Source organism: Anolis sagrei, chromosome 1 (genome assembly GCF_037176765.1).
Source record: "Anolis sagrei isolate rAnoSag1 chromosome 1, rAnoSag1.mat, whole genome shotgun sequence".
Taxonomy (NCBI): domain Eukaryota; kingdom Metazoa; phylum Chordata; class Lepidosauria; order Squamata; family Dactyloidae; genus Anolis; species Anolis sagrei.
This window is the reverse complement of record NC_090021.1, coordinates 109287473-109301974: the sequence shown is the minus strand read 5'-3', so window position 1 is coordinate 109301974 and position 14502 is coordinate 109287473. Positions and strand designations below refer to the sequence as shown.

Here is a 14502-nt window from a genome sequence, read left to right as displayed (position 1 = left end):
CCAAATCTCAATGGAGACATTGGGAACACTAGATTAGCAGGCACAACACCAGAACACCCCCCCCCCCCCAAATGTGTAGGACTTAGCCTCCCATCAAAACTGAGATGATGTGGATAATGAGAGTTGGAGTCCAAGACACTCTTGGAAGTGGCTTGGTGGTAGAAATCCACCAGAGATAGACAAATATAGATTTGTACAGAGCTCCTTTCTTGCCTCTCTTAGTATATGTGGCTTCTCCAAATAACAATTTCCTTCTTTTCTTCCTTGTCTTATGACAATATAAAGATAGCTTTAATTTCTAGTTCAAAGGATCAGAATTCTCATTAAGCACCCTGCAATTATCTCTGAAGCCTCTAAGTGGAGCTTCAGCACTGAAGCAGGCAATGGCTATGAGTTGGCAGGAGTTGACCTAACTGCTGTGCATGCCATCACTTTGTACAAGCTATAGAGACCTTTTCTTTCATTAAAGCTCTTTATTTTCCTCCTTTATGTGATTACATAGATTATATCTGCACTCCTATATGTTGTTTCCATGGAATCAAGTACTCTTGAACCCAGAGTCCTTCTGAGAAGACATGCATAAGATTTTATAGTAGGGATGTTGAGGAAATGTACTTTGTGCATTAATGATGTCAGCCAGTTTGACAGTCTGAATATGGATTAGGAATTTAGTTACCTGGTCAGGACTCTCCCTGAGGCTAAAGGTTTAGAAGGCCAAACCCTGAGGACTAAGGATGATCCATGTCTGATATCACCGGGAGTAGGTTCTGGTGAAGCTGCAAGAGTGCTGTTACAGTGGGTAGGCCATGCCAATGCACTAAGCGCTATGCATTAAGTATCAACTACAGGAAGTGAGTATGGACAAAGAGTCACTCTTTCCTTTAATTTGTTTAAGTCTGTTGACCTGTGCCAATGTTTTGTACCTGGTGGGCTCCAGGTTCACATAGAGGCCTTTCCACACAGCCATATAACCCAGAATATCAAGGCAGACAATTCACAATATCTGCTTTGAACTGGATTATCTGAGACCACACTGCCATATAATCCAGTTCAATGTGGATTTTATACAGCTGTGTGGAAGGGGCCATAGTTCTATAAAACTATGGAAATGTGTGGTGGTGTTATCGTTTGAATTTTCTACATAATGCAAAAAATTGTATGATACAATAAGAGTTATGGAGAACAAAATCACAGACTCATATAATCAAAATGTGTGAGAAAAGGTTGAAGGGATCAGCTTGGTGACACGAAGATTGAAGGGTGCCATAAGCTGCATATTTTGAATGTCTCAAGAGAGAAGAGGCTACGGACTTATTCTCTGTTGTCCCAGACATAGGACCATGTCTAATGGTTTTAAGATACAAGAGGGGATGTTTTGACTGAATTTTAGATATATATAAGAATGGTTTGGCAACAGAACTAATTGCCTAGAGAAGTAATGGGGTCTCCTTCACTGGACACCTTCAGAAGGAGGCTGGAAACTTACATGCGGAGATGATTTAGCTCCATATCTTGCACTGAACAGGAGATGGCTCATGTGGCTCCTTTCGACTCTGTTTCTATGTCTCTGTGCTCATTGTTAATAATCCATCTATCAAATTGTGTTCAGTCTTTGTCGTGTGACTCACCATTCAATGTATACATTTTTGTACTACTTATTGGTATGGGAACCTAACATGCATTACTAGAAATAGCTGCATCCTTTATCATCTGTGATTGGACCATCTTTGATCTACAGTTACATCATCAGAAGTTTCTCCGTGTTCCTGTCATATCTGATACATTGGTGATTGTCTCATCAAAAGCTTCTGTAAATAATAAACAAGCTTGTTGCGAATATAGAAATTGAACTGGAACATGGAACAGGAACATTATTAATCAGGGGATATGAAGCATCATAAAGGAAGAAATGGAACATAAACACTGCAGTATGAGAGTGAGGCCCCTTTCACACAGCTGAATAAAATCCCACATTTTCCACTTTGAACTGGAATATATAGCAGTGTGGACTCAGATAACCCAGTTCAAAGCAGATATTGTGGGATTTTTTGCCTTCATATTCTGGGTTATATGGCTGTGTGGAAGGACAAAATGGGCAAAAATGAAACATTTTGAATCTGATAAGTGCACAGTGTTTACTTAGGAAATTAAAACCTAAGAAGAAATAGAGTGCCATTAATTGAGAGAAGAAATGTAGCAAAAAGAGCCAAAGGATATACGGTAATGCAAAATCTGATTGAATAATATCAACAGGATTTCAGATTCGTTTTATACCTTGTATTTATGCAGTTTTAAAAATTATTAATACTACTAATCGTTCTATTGTTAATGCAAATAAAATGGGGGGAAAGTGAGACAGCTTGCCAAGTTCATCTAAGTAAAGGGAATGATTGAGAATCTATTGAATTTCGACATACTACAGCATTTCTGGAGCTCCCGGTGGCACAGCAGGTTAAACCGCTGAGCTGCTGAACTTGCTCACTGAAAGGTTGGTTGTTCGAATCCAGGGAGGGGGTTAGCTTCTGCCAACCTAGCAGTTTGAATTCATGCAAATATGAGTAGTTCAATAGGTACCATTTTTGTGGAAAGGTAACAGCACTCCATGCAGTCATGTCGGCCACATGACTTTGGAGGTGTTTACAGACAATGTCGGCTCTTTGGCTTAGAAATTGAGATGAGCACCACCCCCAGAGTCGAACACAACTACACTTAATGTCAAGGGGAAACCTTTACCTTTACAGCATTTTTATTTTCATATTATTTATTTATTATTGAAATGAACCTGCCTCCCATATTCATTTTGAAAAGTAAACATTCACAAGGTGGCCAAATCTTTCAGCGCATCCAATACTATTATAGTGATTGGGTTTTTTGAAATGGGATTGACTTGCTTGGATTATATTTTAAGCTCTTCTTCTGGGGCCAGCTATTGTCCTACCTGGCACAAAGCCACTTTGGTCTGGGTTGATATATGCCATTATGAATTTATTTAATCTTTAAGGACTAATTGATGCAAATATTTATTTTGGTCCTGATTAACTAATATTATTACTCTATAAGCAGTTACAGATTGTGTGTTTTAGCAAAGTCCTATTTTTGCTCTATCCCTGGAATTTGGTATTTTCCCTCCCAGTAATATATCATTAATTGATTTATGTAACTGTGTAATCAAATCATCCACAAACATTTTGAAAAAATGCACCTGGACATGATCATTTATTGTGTTTGAAATTGTTAATTGTGTTCTTTATAATCAACCAAGCATGGGACTTAGAAAGAGATTGTGCAAAATCTTCCTGGTGACAAAAGTGGGTAAATGATTCAATTCTCCCAATTTAAAGTCTGTTGTATAATTATAGTTATATTGGCTCATTATCAGGCTTTCTGTGTTACTTTGTAGATCTGGAAAAAAACAATCTGATTCACTGTGTGACTGTGCCCAGTATACCCAGTGAGCAGAGGGCTGGAAAATTACATGATTACTCCAAAACAGCCTTTCCTTTGGTCTCAAATACTGCATGAAGCCTGCAAGCAGTCTAATAGTTCCCTCCTACACATCTACTTGTGATACCTTCAGCAGTGACAGTCATAATAAGGCAGAGTGGACTATGTCTTTTGATCTTTATCAACATTATATCGTGGGCGGTTGAAAGAGAGACTCACTTTTCCAAGCCTTTTTGGTGATTCATGGTGGTGTTTACTTTGGCTGATAACCAGAAGTAGCTGGAAGCTTCCACATCAGTGGGGAGGTGAAAATGTGCATTCGTCCAAAATTCATAGGAGTGAATCCCTATACTGTAGTTTCAGACCTTTGGATAGTTCCTTGAGTTTGCAAGACCATAAAAGGTCCATTAATAGCAAAGGTATCTAGGGGTGCATTACACTGTAGAATTAATGCAGTTTGAAACCATGCAGTTGCTCAGTTATGTAGAAACGTGGGAGTTGTAGTTCGATCGGGCTCAAACACTCTTTGGCAAAGAAGGCGAAAGAGCTTGTAAAACTGCAACGCCAATAGCACTGAGCCATGACAGTTAAAGTGGTATCAAACTGCATTAATTCTTCAGTATAGATGTACCCCTTAGTGGTGGGTACACCTTGTTATTAACTGACCTAGTAAGGTCTTGCAAACTCAGGCTTCTTTAACTGAAAGTGCACCTATGCTGTAGAATTAATGCAGTTTGACACCACTTGAACTCAATGCTATGGACTCATGGGATCTGTCCTTTTACAAGGCCTTTAGCCTTCTCTGCCAAAGAGTGCTGGTGCCTCACCAAACTACGACTTTTCATTTGTGCACAAACGAGAAAACTTTTTAAAGCCAACCCTATTAAAAGGCAAAAGGATACTCCATGCAATTATGCCGGCCACACGACCAGGAGGTGTCTATGGACAACGCAGGCTCCTTGGCTTGGAAATGGAAAAGAGCACTGCCTCCAGAGCCAGAAATAAAAGGAGAAGCCTTTGACTTTGTCTGTATATTTGTGTTTCATTGTATCTCACTGTAACAAGGCATTGAATGTTTGCCTGTATGTGTTTATATGCTGTAATCCACTCTGAGTCCCCTTGGGGGAAAGAGCGGAATATAAATAAGGTGTTGTTGTTGTTGTTTTGTTGTTATACAGCAAAGTTAAGGGCTTATTTTTTAAAAAAACCCACAGGCAAGCAAATGAACTCCCACTGAACTCTTGTTTCAAACTCTAAACCAATTTGGTCCCTGTGGAATGTATTTACATGTAAGGCTTCAGTTCTAAACACACTAAAAGAACAATCCTATAATCCATTTACACCAGGGAGGCACCTTTGTCGGCACAGCATGGTGCCAGATCCGGACACTATACAATAAACCATTCAGATTGGGAGAGAAAGCCACCAATTTAAAATATTGTGAATCAAGTTACCTTCAAGTTATGTCTATAAGGGCATCTCCACTGGATAATTATTGCAGTTTGACACCACTTCTACTGCCATGGTTCACAGCGAAGGAATCATGGGAGTTTGTTGCACTCTGGCAGAGGAGGTTAAAAAGCTTGTAAAAACTACAATTCCCATGATTCAATAGCCTTAAACCATGGCGAAGTGGGGTCAAACTGTGTTTATTCTGCAGTGTAGATGCATCCCTAATGTTTAATGAATCTCTTATTTTTACTCGGGTCCGATCTTCAGTCTATCCATTACAGTATGTATAGGCAAATATTACAAAATCCCAAACACTTTTGATTGTCAGCATTTCTGGCAATGGATACTCAACCTGCAACAACAACAACAACAACAATTTATTTACCTCTCCTCAAGGCTGGAAGCTCCATTGTGTATGGGCAAAATATTCCAAAATAATAAACACTTCTGGTCTCCAGCATTTTTGATATGGGATATTCAACCTGCTAAATAATAATAATAATAATAATAATAATAATAATAATGACAGTAAATAAAGAACAACACTCAGAAAACAGGGGAATTCCAGACAAGAAACAATCATGGCTAGCTAACACCTTCCAACAAAAGATCCTCCAGGCAGGAAGCAGCCAAGCTTTGAAGCTGCAAGGTCATTAAATGCTAATCAAGGTGGCCCATTGCAACATTCACACCTACCTCCAACAGACAAGAGTTCTTTCTCCCCCCCTGGACATTCCACATTTCCTAGTTTCCAACAGACCTCACAACCTCTGAGGATGCCTGCCATAGATGCAGGCAAAATGTCTGGAGAGAATGCTTCTGGAACATGGCCATACAGCCCAGACACAGCAACCTAATAATAATAATAATAATAATAATAATAATAATAATTATTATTATTATTTACCCACCTCTTCTGAAGGCTGGAGATGCTATTAGATATAGACAAATATTCCAAAATGCTAAACATTATGGGTTTTCGGAATTTCAGATAAGGGATATGCAACCTGTAAATATATTATTATCATTAATAATAACAATAATAATTTCAAGACTGGAGATGGGGTACTTTGCATCGAATATGTAGACTAAAGACATAAGAGAAATCTCACTCGCCTAGTTTCCAACAGGTCTCACAACCCCTGAGGATGCTGGCCATAGATGTGGCTGAAAAGTCAGGAGAAGATGCTTCTGGAACATGGCCATACAGCCCGAAAAATGTACAGCAACCCAGTTATTCCGGCCATGAAAGCCTTCGACAACATAATGAACTCTCATCTGCTTGAAGAAAGTGTGAATGTTGCAACTGACCACCTTGATTAGCATTTAATGGCCTTTCAGCTTCAAAGCCTGGCTGGTTGCTGCCTGGAGGGATAATTTGTTGGGAGGTGTTAGCTGGCCCTGATTGATTCTTGCCTGGAATTCCCCTGCTTTTTGGTATTTACTGTCCTGATTTTATATTTTTTTTCTTTCACTACAAGGAGACTCAAAGAAACTAAATGACAGAAATGAGTTGGAAAAGATGGGGGGGAAATTGAGCATAACAAGAAAACTTTGATGTTGAATTAGGTGATCGTTTCAGGCCTGGCTTTAAGGTGCTATTGTTGAGAGAGGTGTGTTTGGCTTCTCCTGTGCTGACCTGGACCTCCTCCTTGCATGTGTGTTGGTTTGTTTCGGGGCTGAGTCTCTTCCTTTGCTGTGCCCGTGCTGGCTGGGACTACATTTCCCAGGCTCCTCCTTGCGGCCCTTAATCCCCACCCTCGCTGGCTTTTTTATCTCTTGCTCCCTGGAGCAAAGGAGGCTTCCTTATCGGAGGGGTCCATCCTTTTGCTGGAGGAGGGAAAGGGAGCAAGGCAGGCAGGCAGGCAAGGAGGGCAAGGAGGGAGCTGAGCTGCTACTGCTGCTGTTCCTGCTGATTGGCTCTGCCTTTGGGAAGGAGCCTCCTTGGCTGCCCAGCGCCACTCACCTTTACCTTTAAAGCCGCAGGAGGAGCTGGTGCCAGGCGGATGTAGTAGGAAGGCAGGCAGGCAGGCAAGGAAACAGGAGGAAGGAAAGAAAAGGAAGGAAAGAAAGAAAGAAAGAAAGAAGATGGTCATTCGGGTCTTCATCGCTTCCTCCTCGGGATCCGTGGCGGTGAGTGGAGCCAGTGCATCTCTACACTGCTGAATCCATGCAGTTTTGGCCCTGGGAGGGGTAGGTTGGTGCTCTTTCAGCAGGGAAGGCTGTGTAAGGCTCCCCAGATCCCACAACGTCCTGGGAGTTGTAGTTTTGCAAGTGGCGGAGGCTCCTTCTTTGGAGGCTTTTAAGCAGAAGCTGGATGGCCATCTGTCGGGGGTGCTCTTTTAGCAGGGAAGGCTGTGTAAGGCTCCCCAGATCCCATAACGTCCTGGGAGTTGTAGTTTTGCAAGTGGTGGAGGCTCCTTCTTTGGAGGCTTTTAAGCAGGTCACGGGTGCTTTGAATGTAATTTTCCTACTTCTTGGCAGAGGGTTGGACTAGATGGCCCACGAGGTCTTTTCCAAATCTATGATTCTAAGTACTTCATCCCATAACGCCATGCTATGGAGTCCTGGGAGTTGTAGTTTGCAAGTGGCGGAGGCTCCTTCTCTGGAGGCTTTTAAGCAGAAGCTGGATGGCCATCTGTCGGGGGTGCTCTTTTAGCAGGGAAAGCTTTGTAAGGCTCCCCAGATCCCATAACGTCCTGGGAGTTGTAGTTTCCCAAGTGGCGGAGGCTCCTTCTTTGGAGGTTTTTAAGTAGAAGCTGGATGGCCATCTGTCAGGGGTGCTTTGAATGCGATTTTCCTGCTTCTTGGCGGAGTATTGGATTGGATGGCCCATGAGGTCTCTTCCAACTCTACGATTCTAAGTACCTCATCCCATAACTCCATGATATGAGGTCCTGGGAGTTGTAACTTTGCAAGTGGTGGAGGCTCCTTTTTTATGGAGGCTTTTAAGCAGAAGCTGGATGGCCATCTGTCGGGGGTGCTTTGAATATGATTTTCCTAATTCTTGGCAGAGGGTTGGACTAGATAGCCCACGAGGTCTCTTCCAACTCTAGGATTCTAGGATTCTAAGTACCTCATCCCATAATGCCATGATATGTGGTCCTGGGAGTTGTAGTTTTCCAAGTGACGGAGGCTCCTTCTTTGGAGGCTTTTAAGCTGGATGGCCATCTGTTGAGGGTGCTTTGAATGCAGTCTTTCTGCTTCTTGGTAAGGCGTTGGACTGGATGGCCCACGAAGTCTCTTCCAACTCTATGATTCTAAGTACCTCACCAAACTACAAATCCCATAGGATTGAGCCATGTAATGCACCCTAGGTCTCCAGGTTGCTTCTCTCTTTCTGGAGTTTTTCTTAGGCAAGGAATCCTCAGAGTTGTCTCCACTAGTCCCTTCCTCTGAAACATAGCCTACAGCACCTGGTGCTCCTTGGTGTGGTCTCCTATCCAAGGGCTAACTAAGGCTGAGCCTGCTTAGCTTCCATAAATGAGGCCCAGGGTGCATCAGCACACTGTAGAATGAATACAGATAGACACCAGTTTAGCTGCCTTGGTTCAGTGTTATGAGATCTTGGGGCTTTTACACTTTTGGTCTCCAGTATTTTGGATAAGTGATACTCAACCTGCCAATAATAATAATAATAATAATAATAATAATAATAATAATAATAATAATAATAATGTTCAGTGCCTAAAGACCATGGTCTGCACATAAATACAACTGGTGCTGACAAAATTACCATTTGTCAGCTGCAAAAGGCCACCCTACTGGATCTGCATGCATTATTCACCAATACACCACATCGTCCTAGATACCTGGGAAGTGTCCAATGTGTGATCCAATACAACAGCCAGTAGAGTGATCTTGTCTGCTGTGGATTCATTTTATTGTGTTTCAAATAATAATAATAATAATAATAATAATAATAATAATAATAATAATGCTGCAAAGGCTAGGCTGTGGCATAAACCAGTACAGGTGGTCCCAGTGGTAATCGGCACACTGGGTGCCATGCCAAAAGATCTCAGCAGGCATTTGGAAACAATAAACATTAACAAAAATAACTATCTGTCAACTGCAAAAGGCCACCTTACTTGGATCTGAGCGCATCATTCGAACTGTTCGACTATCTCGTTTGCTGTGTTTTTGTGTCAGTAAAGTAATAAAAAGGTGACACAATATGAAGATTTAAAGATATAACTGCCAGTAAAGATGGTCCCAGTGGTGATTGACACACTGGGTGCAGTGCCTAAAGACCTTGGCCTGCACTTAAAAACAATCGGTGCTGACAAAATTGCTATCTGTCAGCTGCAAAAGGTCACCCAACTCGGATCTACACACATTATTTGCCGATACATCACACAGTCTTACACACTTGGGAAGTGTCCGATGTGTGATCCAGTACAAAGCCAGCGTAGTGATCTTATTTGCTGTGTATAATGTGTCTTAATTTTATATGATTTTAAAATCATTTTTAATGTATATGTTTATTCCATATTTGTTGTGTATATGGCGTCAAATTGTTGCCTTTTTGTAAGGCCACTCTGAGTCCTCTTCGAGGTTGAGAAGGGTGGGGTATAAATACTGTAAATAATAATAATAAATATTTTACCCACCTCTTCTCAAGGCTGGAGGCACCATTATATATAAACAAATATTCCAAAATGCTAAACATTAAGGGTCCTCAGCATTTTTGATAAGGGATACACAACCTGTAAATATATAATAAATATATTATTATCATTAATAGTAATAATAATATAATTTCAAGACTGGAGACAGGATACTTTGCATCAAATATGTAGATCAAATACACAAGAGCATTAAAACACATAGTATATTCAAGTTATTATTACTATTATGTTTATTTATACCCAACCACTACTAACAAGTTGTTAGAAAAGGTATGGGAAGGAGATGTAAGGCCTCTGATGGACCCTTGAGCAGTCTCTGTCAAGGAATGCTGGTGTGTCACCAAACTACAGCTCCCCTCACAATGAGCCATGGCAGTCTAAAGTGGAGTCAAGCTGCATTCATTCAACAGCATAAAGGCAACCTTTGGGGTCTCTCTTGGGCAAGGAATCCTGAGAGGTTGCTTCCTTTGAAAGCCGAAACATGCTGTAGGTAGTCTTTTGAGCCTTGGACTACAACTCTGTCCCCTTCCGCACTGCCATATAACCCAGAATATCAAGGCAGAATAGCCCAAATATCCCGGTGGCGCAGTGGGTTAAATCTCAGAGTTGCTAAACGTGTTGACCGAAAGGTCGCAGGTTCGAATCTGGGGAGTGGCATGAGCTCCCGCTTTCAGCCCCAGCTTCTGCCAACCTAGCAGTTTGAGTACATGCAAATGTGAGTAGATCAATTGGTACCGCTCCAGCGGGAAGGTAACGGCACTCCATGCAGTCATGCTGGCCACATGACCTTGGAAGTGTCTACAAACAATGCTGGCTCTTTGGCTTAGAAATGGAGATGAGCACCAACCCCCAGAGATGGATACGACCGGACTCAGTTTCAGGGGAAAACCTTTACCTTTACCTTGTCTGCTTTGAATGGGTTTATCTGAGTCCACACTGCCATATATCTCAGCTAATAGTAGAAAATGTGGCATTTTATTCAGCTGTGTGGAAGGGGCCTCAATTTATATCTGGTTTGTAGAAGTCATGCAGTTTGATACCACTTTAACTGCCGTGACTCAATGCTATGGGATTTGTAGTTTGGTGAGATACCATCACTCTTTGGCAGAGAAGGCTGAAGACCTTGTCAAACTACGAATCCCAGGACTCCACAGTATTGAGCCACGGCAGTCGAACTCGGCTCTAATGGCATTCATTCTACAGACGCGCTCTTTCTCAGCCCCAGAAAACCATCAATAGCTTGCCCTAAGACTCGAAGGCACACAAGAGTAACTGATTGGTAAATAAAGCAAGCAGAATAAAGGAAATATTGCAAAAGGATAGGACTCTGTCCTTTTGCAAATGCTCTTGTTGTGGTTGTTTTGGCCTTTTTTTCCTCTCCTGAGGTTATAGGTGGAGCCCATGTCTGGTGAATGTTTCATCTTATCGTCATACGGGAACTTCTTTGGGTTGGGCTGGAATGTGGTTTCACCATTACATATTATTTTTGCTCCTGGTGTGCTGCCGTTGATGCTTTTGCTCTGCCTCTGAGAGAGATATGTGGCCTTTAATTCCAAAATGCCAGGACCTCTCTCTTGCTTTATGATTTGGAGCTTTCAGAGAAAATGTGGCAAGGCTGCGTTGTTGGTTTCCCTAAGAAAAAAGAGGGACAGGTCCCTGAAAATCAAGGCATAATCATTAATAATGCTCTATTTACTTTTTTCTTTTTTAATGGACCCTCCATCTGTTCAAATGGCTTTGGGGCAGGAGGCTGTCAGATGCGCTCAAATAACCGCCTGTTGAAGCTGCAGCCCTTGTTATGTAAATATACTTGGGTGTAAATGGAATGGAAGCAATTATTTCTGAGCCAACATATGGAGACTTGGGATGCATGCACCTCAAGTAAAATCTTTATAGAAGGCTAGACTGAGATGGCACATCCTGGAAGATGAAAGGATAGGTTATAAATTATGGACTGAAGTGGAAAAAATGTATTTTTAACCAGCTGCACAGATCTTTAATTTAGGAAAAAGCATATGTTTTGAGTGTATGTACCTTTAAGGCTGGATCTACACTGCCATTATCTGATTCCAGATTATCTGCTTTGAACTGGATTTTATGAGTCTACATCAGGCATGGGCAAGCTTCGACCCTCCAGGTGTTTTGGACTTCAACTCCCACAATTCCTAACAGCCTACCGTCGAGGCAAGAGTTTATACTGCACTTTTCTGTTACAGTAAAATACTAGAATCAAAGTAGCCTAAAATAATACATTGATATTAGATCCAAATTACTGTTGTGACATGCTTGCTTTGACACAAACTATTTGTATACACTTGGGATTGAGTTCTCTTTTACTATTCGGCACTTCCTAAATAAACATGTTTCAGATCAGGCTGCACACCTTAAGCAGACGTACCTCATCTATCAGTTAAGACTTTTAGCCCTAGTTTATAAAATTACAATTTGTTAGAAATATTAATAAGCAATATTTTTGTAATTAAAACCTTACTGAAGACTTCGGACCTTTGAGATAATTGGGCCGGCAATGATAAGATCTACCAACCAAAAGGTTGCAAGTTCGAAGCCCAGGGTTGGCATGAGCACCCGACTGTCAGCCCGGCTCACTCTTTACCTAAGCAGTTCGAAAACAGCTCACATCTGTGATTAGAGAAATTACGTACTGCTAATGCGGGGGAGGTATTTTACGACACCATAAAAGAAAAAGATCAAAGAATGCCGGTGACCAAAAGGAAGGAGGAAGTCCTGATGGCTCTTCATCAAAGAGGATGGAACAACAGGCGCCAAAAAGCTGGATGTTCAACACAACACAATATATACCTCCTTTCTGTTCTGTCTGTATTTGTCTCGTCTAAAAAACAGCTTTGAATGTTTGCCATGTATGTGTACTGTGATCCGCCCTGAGTCTCCTTCGGGATGAGAAGGGCGGAAAATAAATAAAATGTTGTTGTTGTTATTATTATTATTATTATTATTATTATTATTATTATTATTATTTGAAGCACAACAAGATGAGTCTACAGCAGACACTCTGCTGACTGTTGTATTGGATCACAGTCGGACACTTCCCAAGTGTCTAGGACTGTGTGATGTATCGCTGAATAATTCGTGCAGATCCCAGTAAGGTGGCCTTTTGCAGATGGTAATCTTGTCAGAGCTGATTGTGTTCAAGTGCAGGCCAAGGTCTTTAGACACTGCACCCAGTGTGCTTGTCACCACTGGGACCACCTTGACTGGCTTGTGCCAGAGTCTTTGCAGTTCAATCTTTAAATCCTCTTATTGTGTCAGCTTTCCAGTTGTTTCTCTTCAATCCTGCTGTTGCCTGGTATTGCAACATCGACGATCCATACTTTGTTTTTTTTTTTTTAACACAATCGTGAGGTCAGGAGTATTGTGCTCCAAAACTCTGTCAGTCTGAATTCAGAAGTCCCAGAATAGTTTGATGTGTTCATTTTCTGTAACTTTTTCCGGCTTGTGATCCCACAAGTTCTTTGTCGCAGGCAGATGGTATTTGTGGCACAAGTTCCAATTAATCATCTGAGCAATGGTGTTATGCCTCTGCTTGTAGTCTGTCTGCGCGATCTTCTTGCAGCAGCTGAAGATGTGATCTGTTGTTTCATCTGCAGAGTCTACATTTGGGATCTGTCGTCAACTTTTCAATTCTGGCTTTGATGGTATTGATTCTAATGGCTTGTTCTTGGGTTGCCAGAATCAGGCCCTCTGTCTCCTTTCACAAAATTCCTTTTCTGAGCCACATCCATGTTTTTTCTTTGTCAATTTGTCAATATTCACTCTGTCTTATACACTTTAAGCAGTTTACTACTATTGACTTCCCTCAATGTTGGCTCTTGACTGCCTTTCACATAATCTGCCAGTGCATGTTTTTTGTTGTTGTTGTTGTTGTTGTTGTTGTTAATATCATTACCTTTACCTTACAGGACTCATCTTGTCCATAACTTGGGGACTGTGAATGGATCCCAGGATTTTATCAGGAGTAAAATCAGAAATCATTTTTAGTATGTCTTCTTGAGGGATGGCATAGATATTTCTTTGGCCAGTACATGATGGTTAAAACCCTTCTCCTCTTCTATTGCCACATCTTCTGAGTCCTTTTCAGAGGAGATAGGAAATGTATTTCTGTAAAGATAATCCAAATGTAAAGAGACATCTATGTAAACACGCTAATGTAAACAAGCTAATGATAATTTGGGAGGAAATTCTTATAGGGTAACGATCTCTGTTTTAGTAAAGCTGACCCTGAGCTTGGTTTCATGGACAAACAAAAAACACATCCCTACTGGAAGATCTTTAGCTAGATGATATTTTGTGCTCAGTTCATTTGGCTGGTGAAAGCGGATGCTCTCGATCAGATCTGGCAGGAAGCATACGCTGCATTCGGTAGCTGTGTGCTAATGGCCAATAACAACTAATTATCCGTTTGAGGAGCCTGCTGCGTAAATATAAAATCTTTTCAGAACTTGCACAATGCATGGTCATTGAGCACTCACAATAGAAGCATTCGCCCCCATTATAACTGTAAGCCCATTCTTGGCAGTTGGTTTATGTGAGGGAAATGCAACACTAAAACATTTCCTATTTGTTGCATTTTTAAAGGAGAAAAGAACAGATGTTTTCTTGCTGTGGGATATTGATTAGACATTTTTAGGATGGTGGGCATGAGCTTCAGTCCTGGGCACTGGGGGTGAGCAAAGCCTAGTATTCCAGATGTTGGACTGCAGCTCTCAGCATTCCTCACCATTGCCTATCCTGGCAAGGGCAGATGAGGGATGCAGCCCAATAACATCTGGAGAAAAGCACTTGATCACTTCTGCTGTGCAAACTTACAGGGAGGAAGGCTAGTTGAATTCAGGAAGGCTTACTTTTTAGTAGCCACACATCACTAATATGGTGCTTTTTTCGTGTCAGGAGCGACTTGAGAAACTGCAAGTATCTTCTGGTGTGATAGAATTGGCCA

At 41.4% G+C, this 14502-nt stretch overlaps 1 protein-coding gene across 1 annotated transcript in view; it reads left to right on the top strand.

Moving 5' to 3' along the window:
* The first annotated feature begins 6639 nt into the window (after nt 1-6639).
* SH3BGRL2 (SH3 domain binding glutamate rich protein like 2) overlaps nt 6640-14502 on the top strand; it is a 39527-nt gene continuing 31664 nt past the window's right edge. The window contains exon 1 of the mRNA XM_060752954.2: nt 6640-7029. Within this exon, the coding sequence (XP_060608937.2) occupies nt 6985-7029 (45 nt within the window). The 5' untranslated portion in view covers nt 6640-6984. The remainder of the gene's footprint in view (nt 7030-14502) is intronic.